Genomic DNA, 19,955 nt, shown 5'->3' with positions numbered 1-19,955 from the left:
TACTTTGCAGAGATCTATTTTGTTTAAAGGCCACGGAAGTTGCGACAGCTCTAACTTCGTGTGTCCTTACCTTCAGCAAAGCTTGGTCTTCCTCATTCAAATGGGAATGAGCTTCTCGTATTCACAGTCTGATAAAATAGGATAAAGCATTCTTTGACATAGGCAAAGATGGATTCTTAACTGAACACCATAAAGCTTCAGACGGGCCTCGTAAAGGTTTTTTAAATAGAACTTAAGAGCTCTTACAGGACATAAGACTCTTTCTAGTTCATTTCCAACCATACGATAAGTTTGGAATATCGAACGATATTGGTCAAGGCCGAGAAGGCAGCTCGTGTTAGGCTAGAAAACCAAGTTGTAGAACATGTAGCCGTTTCGGATGAGAATCCGATGTTCTTGCTGAAGGCATGAATCTTACTGACTCTTTTAGCTGTGGCTAAGCATATCAGGAAAAGAGTCTTAAAGGTGAGATCTTTCAGGGAGGCTGACTGTAGCGGTTCGAACCTGTCTGACATAAGGAATCTTAGTACCACGTCTAAATTCCAACCAGGTGTAACCAAACGACGCTCCTTCGTGGTCTCAAAAGACTTAAGGAGGTCCTGTAGATCTTTATTGTTGGAAAGATCTAAGCCTCTGTGACGGAAGACTGATGCCAACATGCTTCTGTAACCCTTGATAGTGGGAGCTGAAAGAGATCGTTCTTTCCTCAGATATAAGAGAAAGTCAGCTATTTGAGTTACAGAGGTACTGGTCGAGGATACGGATACTGACTTGCACCAGTTTCGGAAGATTTCCCACTTCGATTGGTAGACTCTAAGGGTGGATGTTCTCCTTGCTCTAGCAATCGCTCTGGTTGCCTCCTTCGAAAAGCCTCTAGCTCTCGAGAGTCTTTCGATAGTCTGAAGGCAGTCAGACGAAGAGCGTGGAGGCCTTGGTGTACCTTCTTTACACGTGGCTGACGTAGAAGGTCCACCCTTAGGGGAAGTGTTCTGGGAACGTCTACTAGCCATCGAAGTACCTCGGCGAGCCATTCTCTCGCGGGCCAGAGGGAAGCAACTAGCGTCAACCTTGTCCCTTCGTGAGAGGCGAACTTCTGCAGTACCTTGTTGACAATCTTGAACGGAGGGAATGCATATAGATCTAGATGTGACCAATCTAGTAGAAAGGCATCTATATGAACTGCTGCTGGGTCCGGGATTGGAGAGCAAAATATTGGGAGCCTCTTGGTCATCGAGGTTGCGAAGAGATCTATGGTTGGCTGGCCCCAGGTGGCCCAAAGTCTCTTGCGTACATCCTTGTGGAGGGTCCATTCTGTTGGAATTATTTGTCCCTTCCGACTGAGACAATCTGCCATGACATTCAAGTTGCCTTGGATGAACCTCGTTACTAGTGAAATGTCTAGACCTTTTGACCAGGTGAGGAGGTCCCTTGCGATCTTGTACCATGTCAGAGAGTAGGTCCCTCCTTGCTTGGAGATGTACGCCAAAGCCGTGGTGTTGTCCGAGTTCACCTCCACCACTTTGCCTTGAATGAGAGACCTGAAGCTTTTCCAGGTCAGACGTACTGCCAGTAGCTTCTTGCAGTTGAAATGCATTGTCCTTTGACTCGAGTTCCATAATCCCGAGCATTCCCTACCGTCTAATGTCGCACCCCAGCCTACGTCCAATGCGTCCGAGAAGAGAACGTGGTTGGGAGTCTGAACAGTCAGGGGAAGACCCTCTCTAAGGTTGATATAGTCCTTTCACCAAGTCAGACCAGACTTTATCTTTCCGGAAACCGGGATCGAGACCGCTTCTAGCGTCTTGTCCTTTTTCCAGTGAAAAGCTAGATGGTATAGAAGAGGACGGAGGTGTAGTCTTCCTAGTGACACAAATTGATCCACGGATGACAGTGTCCCTACCAGACTCATCCACAGCCTGACTGGGCAGCGTTCCTTCTTCAGCATCTTCTGGATGGATAGCAGGGCTGGGGGTTGATCGTCTTGTTCAGCAACGTCCTCATCAGAGGGTTCCTCATCCGAAACTGATGAGGAAACGGCAACGGAGTGGGCAACGTCTGACTCGCTGAATCCGGTCGCACTGGTGGATGCGTGACGGAGCCGGACGCAATATCATGGTACTGCTGCACAGTCTGTGAACTGTCAACAACCATGGGTGCGCGAGGAAGTACAGCGTCAACCCGAAACTGTCTAGACTGTCTGGGTTGTGCAGTCAACACCCTACCGGGTTGCTGAGGTTGACGCACTGCGTCACAACAAGTCACCTCTGCTGGTTGTTGAACGTCTTCCTAGTGACACACTGAACGTCAACAACCACCTCCGAGCGTCGCTTAACGTCAACGTGCGACTGGCAACCCACACTGGGTCGCATCGGTGGAGGAACCACCTCAACTGGCAGACGCGAGTAGGATACCTCAGCGTCAACAGGCCGCACAACCAACCGGTTGGAAGGTTGTTGGCCAGAAGGTTCTTCTCCGTATTTAAGTCCTCTATCAAGGACACAAGCTTGGACTGCATGTCTTGCAGCAAAGCCCATTTAGGGTCTACGGGAGCAGGTGTGGCAACAGACGGGGTTAGCGACTGAGGCGGAACCATTTACCATCCCTGGAAGCCTTGTCATGTGTGACATAATAGTACAGCAAAACTTCAAAGGCTCAACAAAAGTTGAGAAGTTGACCTGTAAACAACTTGGAGCGTCTCCTGGCTAGGCGCCAGGGCGAGTCTACCAGAATTGAGAAGTCTACCTGGGCAGAGGCATGAACTCCCAAGCCGAGAACTTCTCTCGTGTCCTATCAGACTCTCGCTCTATAAGCCAGTTTAAAAGAAGGGAAATCAAAGGCTGTATCCCTAAAACTCCTCCTGGTGCAAAAACCAGTCGCCTAGCCAACGTAACGCTCTCTAGGGGAGCGAGAGAGCACTAGCTTAACAACAACGGCTTCGAAGTAGCTAGGCCTAGTGTAAGTTCTGACGTTAGGCGAACGAGGAGCAGCAGTTACAAGATCCGGACGAAGATCCTTAAAAAATCATCATGATTTAATTAAAGTCCATAGGAGGCTAAGCAGCTTAAGGCTCCTCTCCAAATGACAGAGTCCTCAAAGGAATATCAGTAGGAGGGAGAACAGCACTTTCTCATCTACAGGAACCTTGTCCGAGAAAAGCTAGGTTATCTCAGTGAGGGTCTCACTGGTGCATTAGCAGCAGACCAGAAGGCAACGTTATGTAACTGCTTGACAGTCTGTGAACTGTCAAAAACTGAACTGTCAACCACAACAGGTGCGTGAGGACATACAGCACTGGTGCATTAGTAGCAGACCAGAAGGCAACGTCATGTAACTGCTTGACAGTCTGTGAGCTGGCAACAACCATAGCTGTGTGGGGAAGCCTCTACTCCTGACTGACTAGTCTGCTGCGGGCGAGTAGCGGTAACCACAGTGGGTTGCGGAGGTTGAAGCACAATGTCAAAACAAAGCAACTTAACTCCACCCTCCTGTTGTTGTGGTAACTCGCGAACGTCAACGGAGTGTAACGTGCGTCTGTGAACGTCAACGTGCGGCTGGCAGGGTACACTGCGCATGGGTGGTGGAACTCTCACAGGCGGAGTGCGGGAGCAGGTAGCGTCAGCGTCTACTGTACGCACAACCATGGTTGGTTGTAGGCTAACGGGTGCAGCGTCAACCTTCTCCGCACGATACTCCTGCATAAAAGATGCTAACTGTGTCTGCATAGACTGTAGCAAAGACCACTTAGGGTCTACAGCAGCAGGTGCGGCAACAGACGGTGTTACTGCCTGTTGCGGTACCGCTTTGCCTCTCTTAGGAGGTGTGCAGTCATCGGAAGACTGCAGCGAGTCCGAACTGACCCAGTGGCTACACCTGGGCCGTTGGACTTGCGCGGAAGGGACCGACTTGCGCTTAATAAGCTGCGAGACCTTGGTCCAAGGTTTCTTACGAGAAACCTCTTCCGCAGACGAGAAGTAAATGGGCTCTCTCGTCTTTGTGTGGGTGGGGCGATCTTGGGTAGATACGCCCGAAACCACGGAGGGAAAACATCTGTTCGTTGATCAAGGCCTGACGAACCCATAAGTCATTCGACATTACTTCTCCCTTGGGCTTGGGAGCTTGCAAGAGGTCCCGGACTAGGTGAACGACAGGCACGAACAGACGAACCCTCGGACGCAACACTGTAACACTTTGCGCATATCACTTTATCACTTCGATTTTCTGTTTTGCACTTATTTCACTGAAATCGAAACTTTTACTGATTTCTACCTGAAACACGCAATCCTACCCTTCATTAAAAGGTAGTAATTGCGAAAACAGTCGTATAATGCAACAGAAAACATATATAAAGATAAAGAATTCAGTGGCTGGGAAAGAGACTAAACACTAGTTCAAATAAACTACGTTTACAATCTCTCACCGCACATAGCCTGGGGACAAGAATAAAACCCTAGAAACGTTTTACCTTCTTCCCCGTACAGCGACTAGGGAGGAGAGTAACACGAGAACAACGTTACCCGCTTGAACGGAACGTTTTTTCTCCTCTCTCTCCCTCCGTCTCTATCTCTCTCTCTCTTTCTCTCTTGATTTCGCACCTGAGAGAAGAGCCCAATTATATATCGTAAAAACATGTTATTTGGCTAAAGGAAAAAACTAAATGGTTTTCCAAATAAAAAGTTCCTTTAATTTAGAATTTAAACCATTTAAGCTAAGAAAGAATGAACGAAACGTCAGAAACGGTTTACTCTTACTGCAAAGTGAAACCGTGATACACTCTCTCTCTATCGTAACGATAGAGCGCATGTTGAACGTCCTGAACGTCAACAACTGCGTAGTCTAAAAAACTAAACGTTAGTTCATCTTTGAAAACAGTACGAGACTATCAAAGAAATTCTTTCATAAAACATTAAATTTAAAAAGTTTTAAATTCTTTAAAGGCTAAATACGATATAACGGGCTCAACGTTGATTAACTTCGGTTCCAAGTTAGGACCGCCTACTATCAGGAAAGGTCGCATATAAACAAAACATAAAAATTTACTTTTATATGTTTATAATAAATGGAAAGTTAATCGAAGAGGCCTAATAAAGGCGGAGAGATATAAAATATATAGATCTATAACGTGTTAAGCAAAATTACTAAAAACCTAAACACACTTCCGTCTAAGGGAAGGGTCGGCCATTTAAAAGTGAAAGAGAGTCCATACTCTCTTTGTCACCATAATTAAATCTATCCAAAACGAGTTCAAGTTTTGAGATAAAGATAAAACCCCTGCATAGCGAAAGCTCAAAACTGGAATAGTGTACTTCACCAAATAGTTGTGAAAACAAATCCAGTTAGTAACAGCGTATTTAGTAGGTCTTGCCAGTGGCACGACAGAGAGAAAATTGGTTCTGTGTTGACATGGAGTACTTGAGTACCTGCTCGACAGATGGCGCAGTTGATGTACACCCCCACCTGTATAGCGATCGCTGGCATATTTTGTCCTTAGGTTTTTCTGTCGGGCAGCAGAGCTGACAGCTATATGATCACCGGCTAAGTTTAATATTGAAAAATAAAATTTTTCAATATTAAACTTAGCCGGTGATTATATAAGCTGATTCACACCCAGGGGGGTGGGTAGAGACCAGCATTAATTGTTTACATTATTATGAGCTAAGGATTTCGTATTTCATTTTAGCAGTTATTCAAAATAACAAATATAAAATAAATAAGTACCTGGTAAGGAAGTCGACTTGAACAATTACTCTGCCTTTTTAAGTACGTCTTCCTTACTGAGCCTCGCGATCCTCTTAGGATGCTGAGCGACTCCTAGGAGCTGAAGTATCAAGGGTTGCAACCCATACTACAGGACCTCATCAAAACCTCTAATCTAGGCGCTTCTCAAGAAAAGAATTTGACCACCCGCCAAATCAACCAGGATGCGAAAGGCTTCTTAGCCTTCCGGACAACCCAAAAACAACAATAAAAAACATTTCAAGAGAGATTAAAAAGGTTATGGAATTAGGGGAACGTAGTGGTTGAGCCCTCACCCACTACTGCACTCGCTGCTACGAATGGTCCCAGGGTGTAGCAGTTCTCGTAAAGAGACTGGACATCTTTAAGATAAAAAGACGCGAACACTGACTTGCTTCTCCAATAGGTTGCGTCCATTATACTCTGAAGAGATCTATTTTGTTTAAAAGCCACTGAAGTAGCGACAGCTCTAACTTCATGTGTCTTTACCTTCAGCACAGCATGGTCTTCTTCATTCAGATGGGAATGAGCTTCTCGTATCAACAGTCTGATATAATAGGAAACTGCATTCTTTGACATAGGTAAAGAAGGTTTCTTAATAGAACACCATAAAGCTTCTGACTGTCCTCGTAAAGATTTAGTTCGTCTTAAATAGAACTTAAGAGCTCTAACAGGGCATAAGACTCTTTCTAGTTCATTTCCAACCAAATTTGAAAGGCTTGGAATATCGAACGATTTCGGCCAAGGGCGAGAAGGTAGCTCGTTTTTGGCTAGAAAACCAAGCTGTAAAGAACATGTAGCCGTTTCAGATGAGAATCCGATGTTCCTGCTGAAGGCGTGAATCTCACTGACTCTTTTAGCTGTGGCTAAGCAAACCAGGAAAAGAGTCTTTAAAGTGAGATCTTTAAAGGAGGCTGATTGTAGTGGCTCGAACCTTTCTGACATCAGGAATCTTAGTACCACGTCTAAATTCCAACCAGGTGTAACCAAACGACGCTCCTTCGTGGTCTCAAAAGACTTAAGGAGGTCCTGTAGATCTTTGTTGTTGGAAAGATCTAAGCCTCTGTGACGGAAGACTGTTGCCAACATGCTTCTGTAACCTTTGATAGTGGGAGCTGAAAGGGATCTTTCTTTCCTCAGGTATAATAGGAAGTCAGCTATTTGGGTTACAGAGGTACTGGTCGAGGATACTGATACCGACTTGCACCAATTTCGGAAGACTTCCCACTTCGACTGGTAGACTCTAAGAGTGGATGTCCTCCTTGCTCTAGCAATCGCCCTGGCTGCCTCCTTCGAAAAGCCTGTAGCTCTAGAGAGTCTTTCGATAGTCTGAAGGCAGTCAGACGAAGAGCGTGGAGGTCTGGGTGTACCTTCTTTACGTGTGGCTGACGTAGAAGGTCCACTCTTAGAGGAAGAGTTCTGGGAACGTCCACCAGCCATTGAAGTACCTCGGTGAACCATTCTCTCGCGGGCCAGAGGGAAGCAACCAACGTCAACCTTGTCCCTTCGTGAGAGGCGAACTTCTGCAGTACCTTGTTGACAATCTTGAACGGGGGGGAATGCATAAAGGTCTAGATGGGACCAATCCAGTAGAAAGGCATCTATATGAACTGCTGCTGGGTCCGGGATCGGTGAGCAATATATTGGGAGCCTCTTGGTCATTGAGGTTGCGAAGAGATCTATGGTAGGTTGGCCCCATGTGGCCCATAGTCTCTTGCACACATCCTTGTGTAGGGTCCATTCTGTTGGGATGATTTGACCCTTCCGACTGAGGCAATCCGCCATGACATTCATATTGCCTTGTATGAACCTCGTTACTAGAGAGAGGTTTAGATCTCTTGACCAGGTGAGGAGGTCCCTTGCGATCTCGTACAACGACATAGAATGGGTCCCTCCTTGCTTGGAGATGTACGCCAAGGCCGTGGTGTTGTCCGAGTTCACCTACACCACTTTGCCTTGAAGGAGGGACTTGAAGCTTTTCAAGGCCAGATGAACTGCCAGTAGCTCCTTGCAGTTGATGTGTAACGTTCTTTGATTCGAGTTCCACGTTCCCGAGCATTCCCGACCGTCTAGTGTCGCACCCAAGCCCGTGTCCGATGCGTCCGAGAAGAGAATGTGGTTGGGGGTCTGAACAGCCAGGGGCAGACCCTCTCTGAGGTTGATACTGTCCTTCCACCAAGTCAGTGTTGACTTCATCTTCTCGGAAATGGGGATCGAGACCGCTTCTAGCGTCTTGTTCTTTTCCCAGTAAACAGCTAGATGATATTGAAGGGGACGGAGGTGTAGTCTCCCTAACGAAACGAACTGTTCCAGGGATGATAGCGTCCCTATCAGACTCATCCACTGTCTGACTGAACATCGTTTCTTCTTTAGCATGTTCTGGATGCATACCTGGGCTTGACTTGTTCTGGGGGCCGACGGAAAAGCCCGAAAAGCTTGACTGTGAATCTCCATCCCTAAGTACACTATAGTTTGGGATGGGACCAGTTGGGACTTTTCCATATTGACCAGGAGACCCAATTCCTTGATCAGATCTAGAGTCCACTTTAGATTCTCCAGACAGCGACGACTGGAAGACGCTCTTAGAAGCCAGTCGTCCAAATAGAGGGAGGCTCTGATATCCGCTAAATGCAGGAATTTGGCAATATTCCTCATCAGCCTCGTAAAAACAAGAGGAGCCGTGCTTAGGCCAAAGCACAGGGCTCGAAATTGGTAGACAACCTTGTCGTAAACGAATCTCAGAAAAGGTTGGGATTCTGGGTGGATGGGGACGTGAAAGTATGCGTCCCTTAGGTCTAAAGAGACCATTCAGTCTTCCTTTCTGACCGCTGCTAGAACTGACTTTGTGGTCTCCATGGCGAACGTCTGCTTTGTGACAAAGACATTCAGCGCACTGACGTCTAGCACCGGCCTCCACCCTCCTGTCTTCTTTACCACTAAGAAGAGACGGTTGTAGAAGCCCGGGGATTGATGGTCCCGGACTTTGACTACCGCTCCCTTTTGTAGCGAGAGACACCTCCTGCTTCAAGGCTAGCCTCTTGTCTTCCTCTTTGTACCTGGGAGAGAGATCGATGGGAGACGTTGCTAGAGGGGGTTTGCGGACAAACGGGATCTTGTACCCATCTCTTAGCAACTTCACAGATTGCGCATCTGCGCCCCTTTCCTCCCAGATCTGCCAGAAGTTCTTGAGTCTGGCTCCCACTGCTGTCTGAAGAAGGTGGCAGTCAGACTCTGCCTTTAAAGGACTTGGTACCTTTCTTCTTCCCACGTCTCCCTTCGGCACGAGCACCTCCTCTGCTGGAGGCTCTGCCACGAAAGGGCGGAATGAATCTGGACGCTGGAGTGTCCATCCTGGGTCTAGATACGGTAGGCAAAGGGGTGGCTTTGCGAGCAGAGGACGCAACCAGGTCATGGGTGTCCTTCTGAATCAAGGAGGTAGCAATCTCCTTTATCAATTCCTCTGGGAAGAGGCCCTTTGAGAGAGGAGCAAAAAGAAGTTCCGATCTCTGACACGGTGTTACTCCAGCTGACAGGAACGAGCAAAGGTTTTCCCGTTTCTTGAGGACCCCGGAAACGAACGAAGCCGCAAGCTCACTGGATCCGTCACGTATGGCCTTGTCCATGCAGGACATAATGAGCAAGGAAGCTTCCTTGTCAGAAGGGGAGATCTTCCTGCTCAACGCTCCCAAACACCAATCCAAAAAGTTAAAAACCTTGAAGGCTCTGAACACTCCTTTCAACAGATGGTCTAAGTCTGAAGGAGACCAACATATCTTAGAGCGTCTCATGGCTAGCCTGCGGGGAGAGTCTACTAGACTTGAGAAGTCGCCCTGGGCAGAGGCAGGAACTCCCAAGCCGAGAACTTCTCCCGTGGCATACCAGACGCTCGATCTGGAAGAGAGTCTCGCAGGGGGAAACGTAAATGCTGTCTTCCCAAGGTTCTTTTTGGACTGCATCCATTCTCCCAACACTCGTAAAGCTCTCTTAGACGAGCGGGCGAGGACGAGTTTCGTAAAGGCAGGCGCGGATGACTGCGTGCCTAAAGCGAACTCAGATGGAGGAGAGCGTGGGGCCGCAGATACAAACTGATCAGGATACATCTCCCTGAACAGTGCAAGAACTTTCCTAAAGTCCAAGGAGGGTTGCGTGGTCTTGGGTTCGTCGATGTCCGTATGCGGGTCGTCAATGTGTGCAGCGTCGTCATCATCAGAGAGTCCATCATCTGAAAACTGAGGAGGAAGCGGCAAAGGAGTAGGAATCGGCTGGTCAGCTGAGTCCGGCAGCACGGGTGCATGCGTGACTGAACCGGACGCAACGTCATGGAACTGTTGCCCAGTCTGTGAACTGGCAACAACCATAGCAGCGCGGGGACGCAAAGCGTCTACTCCAGACTGTCTAGTCTGCTGTGGGCGAGTAGAGGTAACCACACTGGGTTGCGGAGGTTGACGCACCGCGTCAAAACAAAACAACTTAGGTTGTTGTTGTAACTCGCGAACGTCAACGGAAGGTTCCGTGCGTCGCTGAACGTCAACATGCGGCTGGCAGGGTACACTGGAACGCATGGGTGGCGGGACTCTCACAGCTGGAGTGCGGGAGAAGGTAGCCTCAGCGTCCACTGGACGCACAACCGTGGGTGGTTGTAGGCTAGAGGTTGGTGCAGCGTCAACCTTCTCCGCACGAAAGTCCTGCATCAATGACGTTAACTGTGACTGCATGGTCTGCAGCAAAGACCACTTAGGGTCTACAGTAGCAGGTGCGGCAACAGACGGTGTTACTGCCTGATGCGGTACCGCTTTGCCTCTCTTAGGAGGTGAGCAGTCATCGGAAGACTGCAGCGAGTCCGAACTGACCCAGTGGCTACAACTGGGCCGTTGGACTTGCGCGGAAGGGACCGACTTGCGCTTAAGAGGCCGCGAAACCTTGGTCCAGGGTTTCTTTCGAGAAACCTCTTCCGCAGACGAGGAATAAATGGGCTCTCTCGTCTTCGTGTGGGTGGGGCGATCTTGGTTAGATACGCCCGAAACCACGGAGGGAACGTCTGTTCGCTGATTAAAGCCTCTCGAACCCTTTGGTCGTACGACATTGCTTCTCCCCTGGGCTTGGGAGCTTGCAAGAGGTCCCGGACTGGGAGGACGACAGGCACGAACAGACGAACCCTCAAGCGCAACACTATCTACAACACTTTCCACAACACTACCACTCACTTTGTCACTACCCACTGCACTCTTACACTTCAACTCCTTGACGTCTGCCATGAGTTGGTTACGGTCACTCGCCAATGACTCGACTCTCTCACCCAGAGCCTGGATGGCACGCATCATATCTGCCATCGAAGGTTGTTGAGTGCTAGAAGGGGGATCAGGAGCAACCACTACAGGGGAAGGAATAGGTTGTGGGGCATGAGGAGAGGAAAATTCAACGGAGCGAGATGAACTTCTCCTGACTCTATCTCTCTCTAGCCTACGTGTGTATTTCTGGAATTCGATGAAATCGAATTCCGAAAGCCCAACGCATTCCTCACATCGATCTTCCAATTGACAGGTCTTATCCCGACAATTGGAACAAACGGTGTGAGGATCGATAGAGGCCTTCGGAAGACGCCTTGAACAGTCCCTAGCATTACATTTCCTGAACTTAGGGACTTGAGAAGGGTCAGCCATTTTGAATTAGTCAAAGGGGAATTCAAAATCTATCCAAAGTCGTCAACAAATAATCCAAAATCAATAAAAGAAAGCAAGGATGTATTGAAGATAACGTCTGCAAAGCGAAAGCTCAAAACTAGAAATGTGTACTTCACCAAAATATGTGAAAACCAATCCAGTAAGCAACAGCGAATTTAGTAGGTCTTGCCGGTGGCACGACAGAGAGAAAATTGAGTTCTGTGTTTACATTGAGTACTGAGTACCTGCACGACAGATGGCGCTGTTGAAGTACACCCCCTACCTGCATAGCGATCGCTGGCGGATTTCGAGCGTAGAGTTTTTCTGTCGGGCAGCAGAGCTGCAGCTTATATAATCACCGGCTAAGTTTAATATTGAAAAATGAATAATCGCAGCCAATATTAGCGTGAGAGAGGTACTTGAAAAATGGGACTTCTGCTTGTACTGTACCAGTATTTTTGTGTGGTGTAACGATTTAGATTTAAGCAAAATTTCTTTTTTTCTAAAAATTATAAATTTGGAAGTAATATGTATTTTTCCTAACCATACAAACCCGAGCCCTTTACATAGGATAGATATCAGCGAATATGGAATACTCAGCAGTTAAAACTTTTATATATAATAAAAAAAGGTGTAAACAGATGGCCAGTAGCTAGGACCTGCTAGTCAATTCCTGCAGGTAATGTGCAGTAAACAGTAAACATGGTCAGTGTTTTGCAGATGCCTGCAGGGAGTATCCGCGCCACAGAGAGGTTCTTTCGGAATGCCAGGGTCGTGCTTACACCCCTGGCCTCACAATCTCTAACCCGGGCTCTACCAGGAGCAGAGGGTGAGGAAGGCAAATAGGTACAGGTAATAACTTCCCTCAGCCAAAATGAGATTGTATTCTAGTCACCTTTTCCTCAACTCTTCCAGTGCTGACTAAGAGGCACTGCAGGTGAGGTAGAGTTGCTTGCGTACGTTTAAGCTAGCGCCTCGGCGCCCTCACAGGACAAAAAACAGCTGATCAAGATCGTAGGTTACAGCTCTAAAACTAACGACCTGAAATGATGAAAATCTGGAATCGAGAACTGATGGATTCTGGGTTTTATCGACAAACTCTGGAGAGCGAGACCTACCTCCAGCGCCCGGTATTAGTGATGCTAATGAAGATACTCGAGCTCAATAACCTGGTTGGAGGAGGCTAAGGCAAGCAAGAAAACTGTTTTTGTTTTGCGGGTAAGATCCCAGTCTGAGGCAAGCCTCAATGGTTCATAAGGTGCCCTCTTAAGGGAATGTAAGAGTTTGATGAATTTTCAGTGGTGGTGGTGTTGCTTCTATGCAGAGCTATTGAGAAAACAAAGCAAAGAACTTTGAATTGGAACACCCTGCTCGCTATTACAAAACGGAGGTCTAATCGCCTGCCTGACTGGGCCTCAAGTCTCCATCCTGAATGAGATTTGCAGAACACACTCATTCAGGGCTGAGAGATCTACGGACCGGCCTCCAGACGCCTTCTTTACAAAAAAAAAAAGTCGACCAAAGAAGCTTGGGGAGACGTCACTTTCCCTGCGTTCACCAAGTCGTTGGACTGTGCTGAAGGCGCACAGAATTGGTGCGCTTGAAGGTGGTTACTTGCATATAGATAAGAGAGCACGAGCATGTAACTGCTCCAGATAGACGCACCATCTGCCAAGACCAAAAATTTACAAATGAGAGAGCAAGTGGAGGTGCTCCAATAGAAGGGTGTGCAATCGATCTCTCACCGAGCAGTTAAGGCTGCAGCTTATAATCACACACGTGTGTAATGGCTAAAATGGGAGCGCGAACTGGTGAGATCGAGTTGAAAAAAAGAGTGACTGATCGCAAACCAATCCACGATCATGAGCAAAGCGTAACTTTCCAATAGATGCTCACTACCGCGCGATAGTGGTGGTGGTGTTCAAATAGATGATAGAGTTGCAAACAACTACAGTAAACAGAAAGAAAAGTAGCGTGAATTCCCACCATCTGTCTTTGTCCTCGGTGAAGGATTAGCCAACACCGTCTCTCTCACAAGGAGAGAAACGGTAGGAGTGAATTATATGAAACTACTATTGATCTGTGTAACAGGGCTAGTCGTCCAATAGGGGAAAAGGAAGGGCAATTGCTTGGGGCCGTTTGTTATTGACTGGCAGCGTGTACAGAGTCTTCTGACATACGACGTGCCAAATACTGTACTTCACACGCTCCTCTCCCTTTGCAGAAGATCAAGAAAAAGAGGGACTGTTCCCAGTACCCCTTCTCGAATCAGGTCTGAATATCTCGCAAGTCATGATCTCCCAAGGAAGCTTGAGAATGCCTTCTAGCACACGAGAAGATCTGTTCATCGGTGAAGACCGTATAACCATACTTTCTCTGAGGTTTGAGCCCTCAGAGAAAAGGCAAAGAGGGTTATATGAAAACATCCTATCATCTGAGGCATCAAGAAACTCAGGATCTGTTCCATTCCAAGGGAGACTGAAGATTTGATTCTGGGGAGAGAAGGTGTGAGGTCAAAATAAATTTGATTGAGGACAATCGATAATTGTTGCTGAAAGAAACGACGGGTTCGATGACGAGGGTTACCAAGAGGCGTAACTTGGAGCTGACAACCACAAGTTTGGTAGTCAGTAAGGTCTACTAGGTAAACAGGCAGGTCATAATTAAAAGTGTGGGTTCATAGTTGCGCTCCCGCATAAACAAGCACTCTGGATGTTGTGAAGCAACTGACTTTATAACAGCAGCAGCCCGCTAAGGCGACGTAGTCTGGGAGCAAGGAGCGTGATGAGCGCTGGTGGTAACCTACCTGCTTCAAACCCCTAACTGGCAAACGCGTGCTAGTTAGGCACGCGGGGGTAGGATGGCATGCAATACCACCACAGGCTCAGGAGAGGAGGGGTTGTCTGGTGGAAACAGACGAATTAGTTCGCATTGTACGCCAAGGAGAACTAGTGCATGTGTTGAGAGTTATGTAGCTCCTTAACCCAGGGATCCAAGTGAGAAGAAGGCTTCTCAAATATGGGCAGAGTGTGTCCCAGAGGAAAAGCACAGGGGAGACGTTAACAATAATCGTGTCTCTTCCACCGGTCTCATGGCTATACCTCCCCATGGGGAGAGTGCACTAAGGAAGGCTAGCATGAATCCATGGGATCGAGTGACGCTCTGTGACTTGTTAAACGTGCTACAGTGTGAGCATACCCCCATGCTCGCGGTTATTAGAGCGGAATGTTGTGCGCGCATATAAGGAACATGCTGAGAATGGAAGTCTGGCGAGCTGGGTTCAAAATGTAGTTGGAAAAGGTTGTACAGTAAATGTGAAGCAGCGCATTCATTGATAAACAATGATTCTGAGTTCAAACACCTCATGCTCAGAAACATATTGCTCGCGAGTGTGCACATCAAACAGAAGGATACGGTCTCCATTTGGGAAGAAGAGCCAGTTCCTCCAAATATTGTCCTCCTCCAAACTCGTAGGGGATTGGACTCTCGGGTAAGTCTGACTCAAGGGTGGAACGTTCCTCGAGTTCAAACCAAAGACAAAGCCATAAGATGCTGAAGTTTATTCCCCTTCCAAAGGATTAGTCCCCAAAGGCATGGAACAGTATTGGCACAGGGAACAAGTGTCCAAGAGTTAAAGAAAATTTTTAAAAGCCAAGTTTGCTTAACCGTAGACATCCCCACGGCAGCAAACGCTCACAAACGTGCTGAAAAAAAAAAGCAATTAAACCAAAGACACTCCAGCCCGTGGAAGAACATCTGCTCTCACTGACAGCTGAAATCAGTGATTGCTCAGTGAGCAAGGAGGAGGAGCAGGGCTTCCCTGCTTCTGGCAGGCAACTACCGGCCATATGTTTCGACATCTCGCTCAAAAATTTCAATTGCCAAGTACTCCAGCTTTGCTGATATCTATCCTACGTATAGGACGAAGGGTTGTAAGTGTAGGAACAAACAACTTTGTGCTGTGCTATACCAATCTAAACTTCAGGATTGTACAAGCTGACTTGTTTTGTTTTTGACATACTTTATCCCTTTTAAATAACTACGTAACTTGGAACTCCCAGACTGGAAAACCTCACAATAATTTTGATGTTCAGACCATGAGAGAGACTGCTTTGGTCAAAGCCAACATATATACCAGTATGTATTCATCTTCATAACTTCAAGTCAAGTAAAGCATCTTACTAACACCAATAAACACAAGTCTATAGCATTCCATCAAGATTAAGAAATAAGTAACTAGTAAAGTCAACATCATTTCCCAATTGCTCACAGCTTAAATAACTTTCTATTATTTCTAACAGGTACCAGTGTTTATAACGGGAACCTTTATAAACACTTGTCTGAACCTGGTGATGTCAATGAATGACAGTCCATGAAAAGTACTAGAGTATCTATAAAAGCACACTTGCATTTAAAAAAAGGAAAGTAGTTTTCAATTTAGGAAGTGTCGTAGACAAAAGGAGTTCATACCATGCAGGTTTGGAAAGCTCTTTGCTTTGTCTGAAAGAACTCTGCTGAATACTTCCTGAAAGAAATCAAAAAAATATATACAAAAATTCAACAGTCGCCATTTTCTTCTAGAGCTCTTATAACCAGAAATTCTTCTTGAATTATAAATATTATAATAATGAATATTTCAGTCCGCATGACTGTATACAGTAATCACAGTGCCTTCATCAGTTCAGCCAAGATACGATGCACCTGGACAACAATTAACGATAACGGGAAAATGAAAGCAGATTGCAAAAGCAACATGTACTGCACTTACAAAAGTACAAGGCTTTGTGACAATACCTACGGGTAGCAGACATTTCCTGAACACCTCGTTTCTTCATGCGTTACTGTAGTATTGCATGAGACAATAAAACCGTTAATTTTGATACTGACAGCATTCAAAATAAGTTGATTTATGGTTTTCCTGGGTTAATATTTGCATGTATCGAGCAAATCTTTTATTGATTTTATATGGTAAGCCCTTAACAATTATCTTTGCTATGTGCAAATGAATTTCTTCAAATCACTGCTATGGTGGTGAGTTGGTCGGGGGCGACGAGTCATCTACACACACAAACATATAATAAGACCTAATATTCAACATCAATGCTGCACGTTGAAAAAGAATCTTCTATTGCTAAATTAGATGGACTTTCGCCATAAACTGACTATCTCACTACGTTAATTGGACAAATTTTGAGAAACTTAAAAGCCATCAACGGCAACTATACTTAACTAACCTAACCTACAGAGAAGAAAATGTTAATTTCTATACAGCTCATTATGATAAAATTATACTGAGAACAAAAATACACCTACGTTAAGCTAACCTAACGTAGTCCTCGGGTTTTAACAGGTTTGATTTTTAAGTTTCGTGGATACAACACAGTCCACCACAAAGAAATTACATTATTATTTTTTTTGTTTAATATTGTCATTCTATAATCATGTCCTTCAATTGTTTCTTATTAAAATTTTGTTTCTATATCAAAAAGTACCTTTTCTAGTTCTAGAGATACTGCATTAGCATACGCAAAGGACTTTGATGCTTATAAAAGGAGCCGTATTTATGTGTGATCCGAAATGCATCACGTCATAGGAAAGGACCTCCGTTGTAATCCGAGGACGTACCAATTACATGCAGCAAAACATATCCTACTCGGTTACAGGTCATCGCTCTTTTTGCATGGTCGACTTGTCGCCCCACACAGGATATACCATACAATTCAACTCTTACTACTATAGAAGGATGTAGTCCAACTTGTCCCATTGTCAAGTCGGCCCATTGTGACTACCAACTCGGCCCACATCCGAATAAAAATTCAGTGCTGCTGCCAAAGCTATAATGGACAACTTCATCTGATCTGATCTGTCAAAAATTGGCCGAGTTGGCACAGGCAATAGGACGAGTTGGCTATCACAAATGGGCCCACTTGGTACAGGCGATGGGCCGAGAAGGGTACTTTAAATGGTCCGAGACGGACCTATATCCTATAGAACACTTGACTCTAATGTGAAGACAAAATTGACTAAATCCTTTCACTTTCTCATAAATGGAAGTTTGTAGATCACTCAACGCATCAACTACAGTAAATATAGTCCCCGCAGAGATTCCGTCAAAACCAATCATGTTGTCTCCTGCAATAACAGCTTGAAATTTGTAAGCGAATGTATTGTGACCGCTGCTAATGTGAGAGATAATGTGATAGGCTAAGACGCCCTCAGCGGGCGGTTCTTATTATGCCCGGAATCTTGGCAGCGACTATACAACGAGTTGAAGCAACTATGGGGTAGAAGGTTATAACAATGACGTTCGTAAGGTTAGGTTGGTGTTACTTAGGTGAAAACAAATCTATTTAAGTTATTTTCACTACTAAATTAAATCTATTTATTTGAGTAATACTACTAAACTAAATATAATCGTCCTAACCTCTTTCTACGCCTGAGCGGAAGCGTGTCCACCGATCTACATTTCTTCATTTATGAAATAGAAAGATGAAAAATGTATTTGCTGAGAACTATGTAATATCGGAAGGCCTATGTAATGTATATACTACAACCAACCCAATGAGACATGACTATAGGCCCACCTAGGCCACAAAATTTGTATGGTAGATATATATGGAAAAAAATTACTTAACCTAAATTATTCTAGCTAATTAAGCCTATGAAATGATATGACATATACCTAAAAGCTAAATAAAACCGGGTAGGCCTAATAGGCCTAAGATTTTCGTTGACAGGTTTATTAAGCTCCAGCGAATTGACTAGGACTAAACTAGGCTACGTTGCCTAGAAGAAACCCGAAGGCTGAGGACACCATCATGAATTAATAGAATTACACTAAAGAGACCCTTAGAAGCAGCCCTTAGCTAAAGGGCGCACTTCGGCGGGAACCAGTCCACCCCTTCGGAATACCATACGTAGGTCCATATTAATGTTAAATAGGGAGAAAAGATGACTTAACAGGGGAATAAATGCGAGTTAAGACATAAAGGGCGTCGTTAATCCACTTGGCAGTTGTAATCCCATGCGGTAAATCCATAAAAAAAGAAAAAAAAAACTAAAAAAAACGAGTTCGCCCTGAGACTAGGTCTAGGCCTAATGCTTACCAAAGTACATAATGGCTATAAAGAAAGTTTACAAAGTTGTTTACCACACGATGTATATTATCCCTCGGCGGCCACACACATACACATTTACAGACACATTCACGGGTATACACACATACGCAATGTGCTATGGATGTGTAGATAGACAACACACGAGTGTACACAGTGTTGTTGCTCTTCTCTCTCTCTCTCTCTCCCTCTTTCTCTCTCTCTAGCTCGAATCCTCGATTCTCCTTTTTTTCTTTCTCTCTCTATCTCTCTCCTTACCGCCAATTTCGAAAATAAATAATTAATTATAAAATAGAACCTATTAATTATACATTTTATCATTAATTTAACATATTCTTTATCAATGATATATCCCATTTTGTAGTTTTCCTCTCTCATCTGGTCTAATTTTTACACCATTTTTTATATGATGTATCTTAATTATTTAAGCATTTTGAAATCAAATTGTAATTACTTTGTAATTTATTAACTTATTACTTAATTCTTCTTGATTTATTAACTATTTTTTTAATCTGTCATAACATGTGGTTATGATTTGCCGGTGTTGTAAAGTACAAGAGTACCGTCAACATGGCATTGGCCATGTCCCTCTCTTATTTGCATTTATTTCATACATTTTTCAGTGGAAATTGTGGTATATATCTATAACTATATGTATATTATTTATTTATATATATTTCGTAAGCATTTTAGATCAATAAATGAATTTAGTGTATTTAATAGAATTTTAAACTTGCGCATTTTGACGATGTCATGCATTATAAATGCCAACTTAAAATACGTATATTTCAATATATATCTTTAAAAATACAATTTTTTTTCAATATATACAGTTACTAAATAATAGACTATTTATGTCCTATTTCAAATAGATCTATATTCTAAATCAAAACTTTCTTAGATTTATTAAAAAATGTAATGAAGGAAAATTAACGGACGGCTGATTGAAAATGTGACTCACAGCTTACTCATGAATAAAACATCTTAATGTCCATATTATAAGCCTATCAAACACATTAAAATTCGTATCGTGTCAGCCTTGTTACCATGGAGATTTTGAAACGAACGAATTGGCTTTTAATTTAAAAAAGAGAGAAAAAAAAGCCACCGGCTATGGTCCCATACAGTTCTACCACTTGACATAAAATATATCTTATATAACGGCATTTTTTTTTTTAGTAGATAATTGTAACGGAATAGTGAGTCATTTAGCCTACACACACGCACACATACATACATACATATATATATATATATATATATATATATATATATATATATATATATATATATATATATATATATATATATATATATATATATATATATATATATATATATATATATATATATATATATATATATATATATATATATCATCCGTTGCTAGTCCACTGCAAGACAAAGGCCCCAGCCATGTCCTTCCACATGTGTCTGTTTAAGGCCT

The 19,955-nt window shown here is 44.5% G+C and overlaps 1 protein-coding gene across 3 annotated transcripts in view; it reads right to left on the bottom strand.

The window, feature by feature from the left end:
- LOC137618720 (KH domain-containing protein akap-1-like) overlaps positions 1-18,706 on the bottom strand; it is a 78,943-nt gene extending 60,237 nt beyond the window's left edge. For 2 of the 3 annotated variants that reach the window (XM_068348886.1, XM_068348885.1), the window contains exon 1: positions 18,544-18,706. Coding sequence is in view for 1 of the 3 variants with exons in the window: in XM_068348884.1 (XP_068204985.1) it covers positions 18,500-18,509 (10 nt within the window). In the remaining 2 variants the exon portion in view is untranslated. Of the gene's footprint in view, positions 1-18,499 lie in introns of all 3 variants that reach the window. The other variant, XM_068348884.1, reaches the window with a different exon arrangement.
- Positions 18,707-19,955: the final 1,249 nt, after the last annotated feature.

The sequence above is a fragment of the Palaemon carinicauda genome, chromosome 25, assembly GCF_036898095.1.
Source record: "Palaemon carinicauda isolate YSFRI2023 chromosome 25, ASM3689809v2, whole genome shotgun sequence".
NCBI classification, from domain to species: Eukaryota; Metazoa; Arthropoda; class Malacostraca; order Decapoda; family Palaemonidae; genus Palaemon; species Palaemon carinicauda.
The sequence above is the reverse complement of the archived record's forward strand: the minus strand, read 5'-3'. Positions and strand labels throughout refer to the sequence as shown.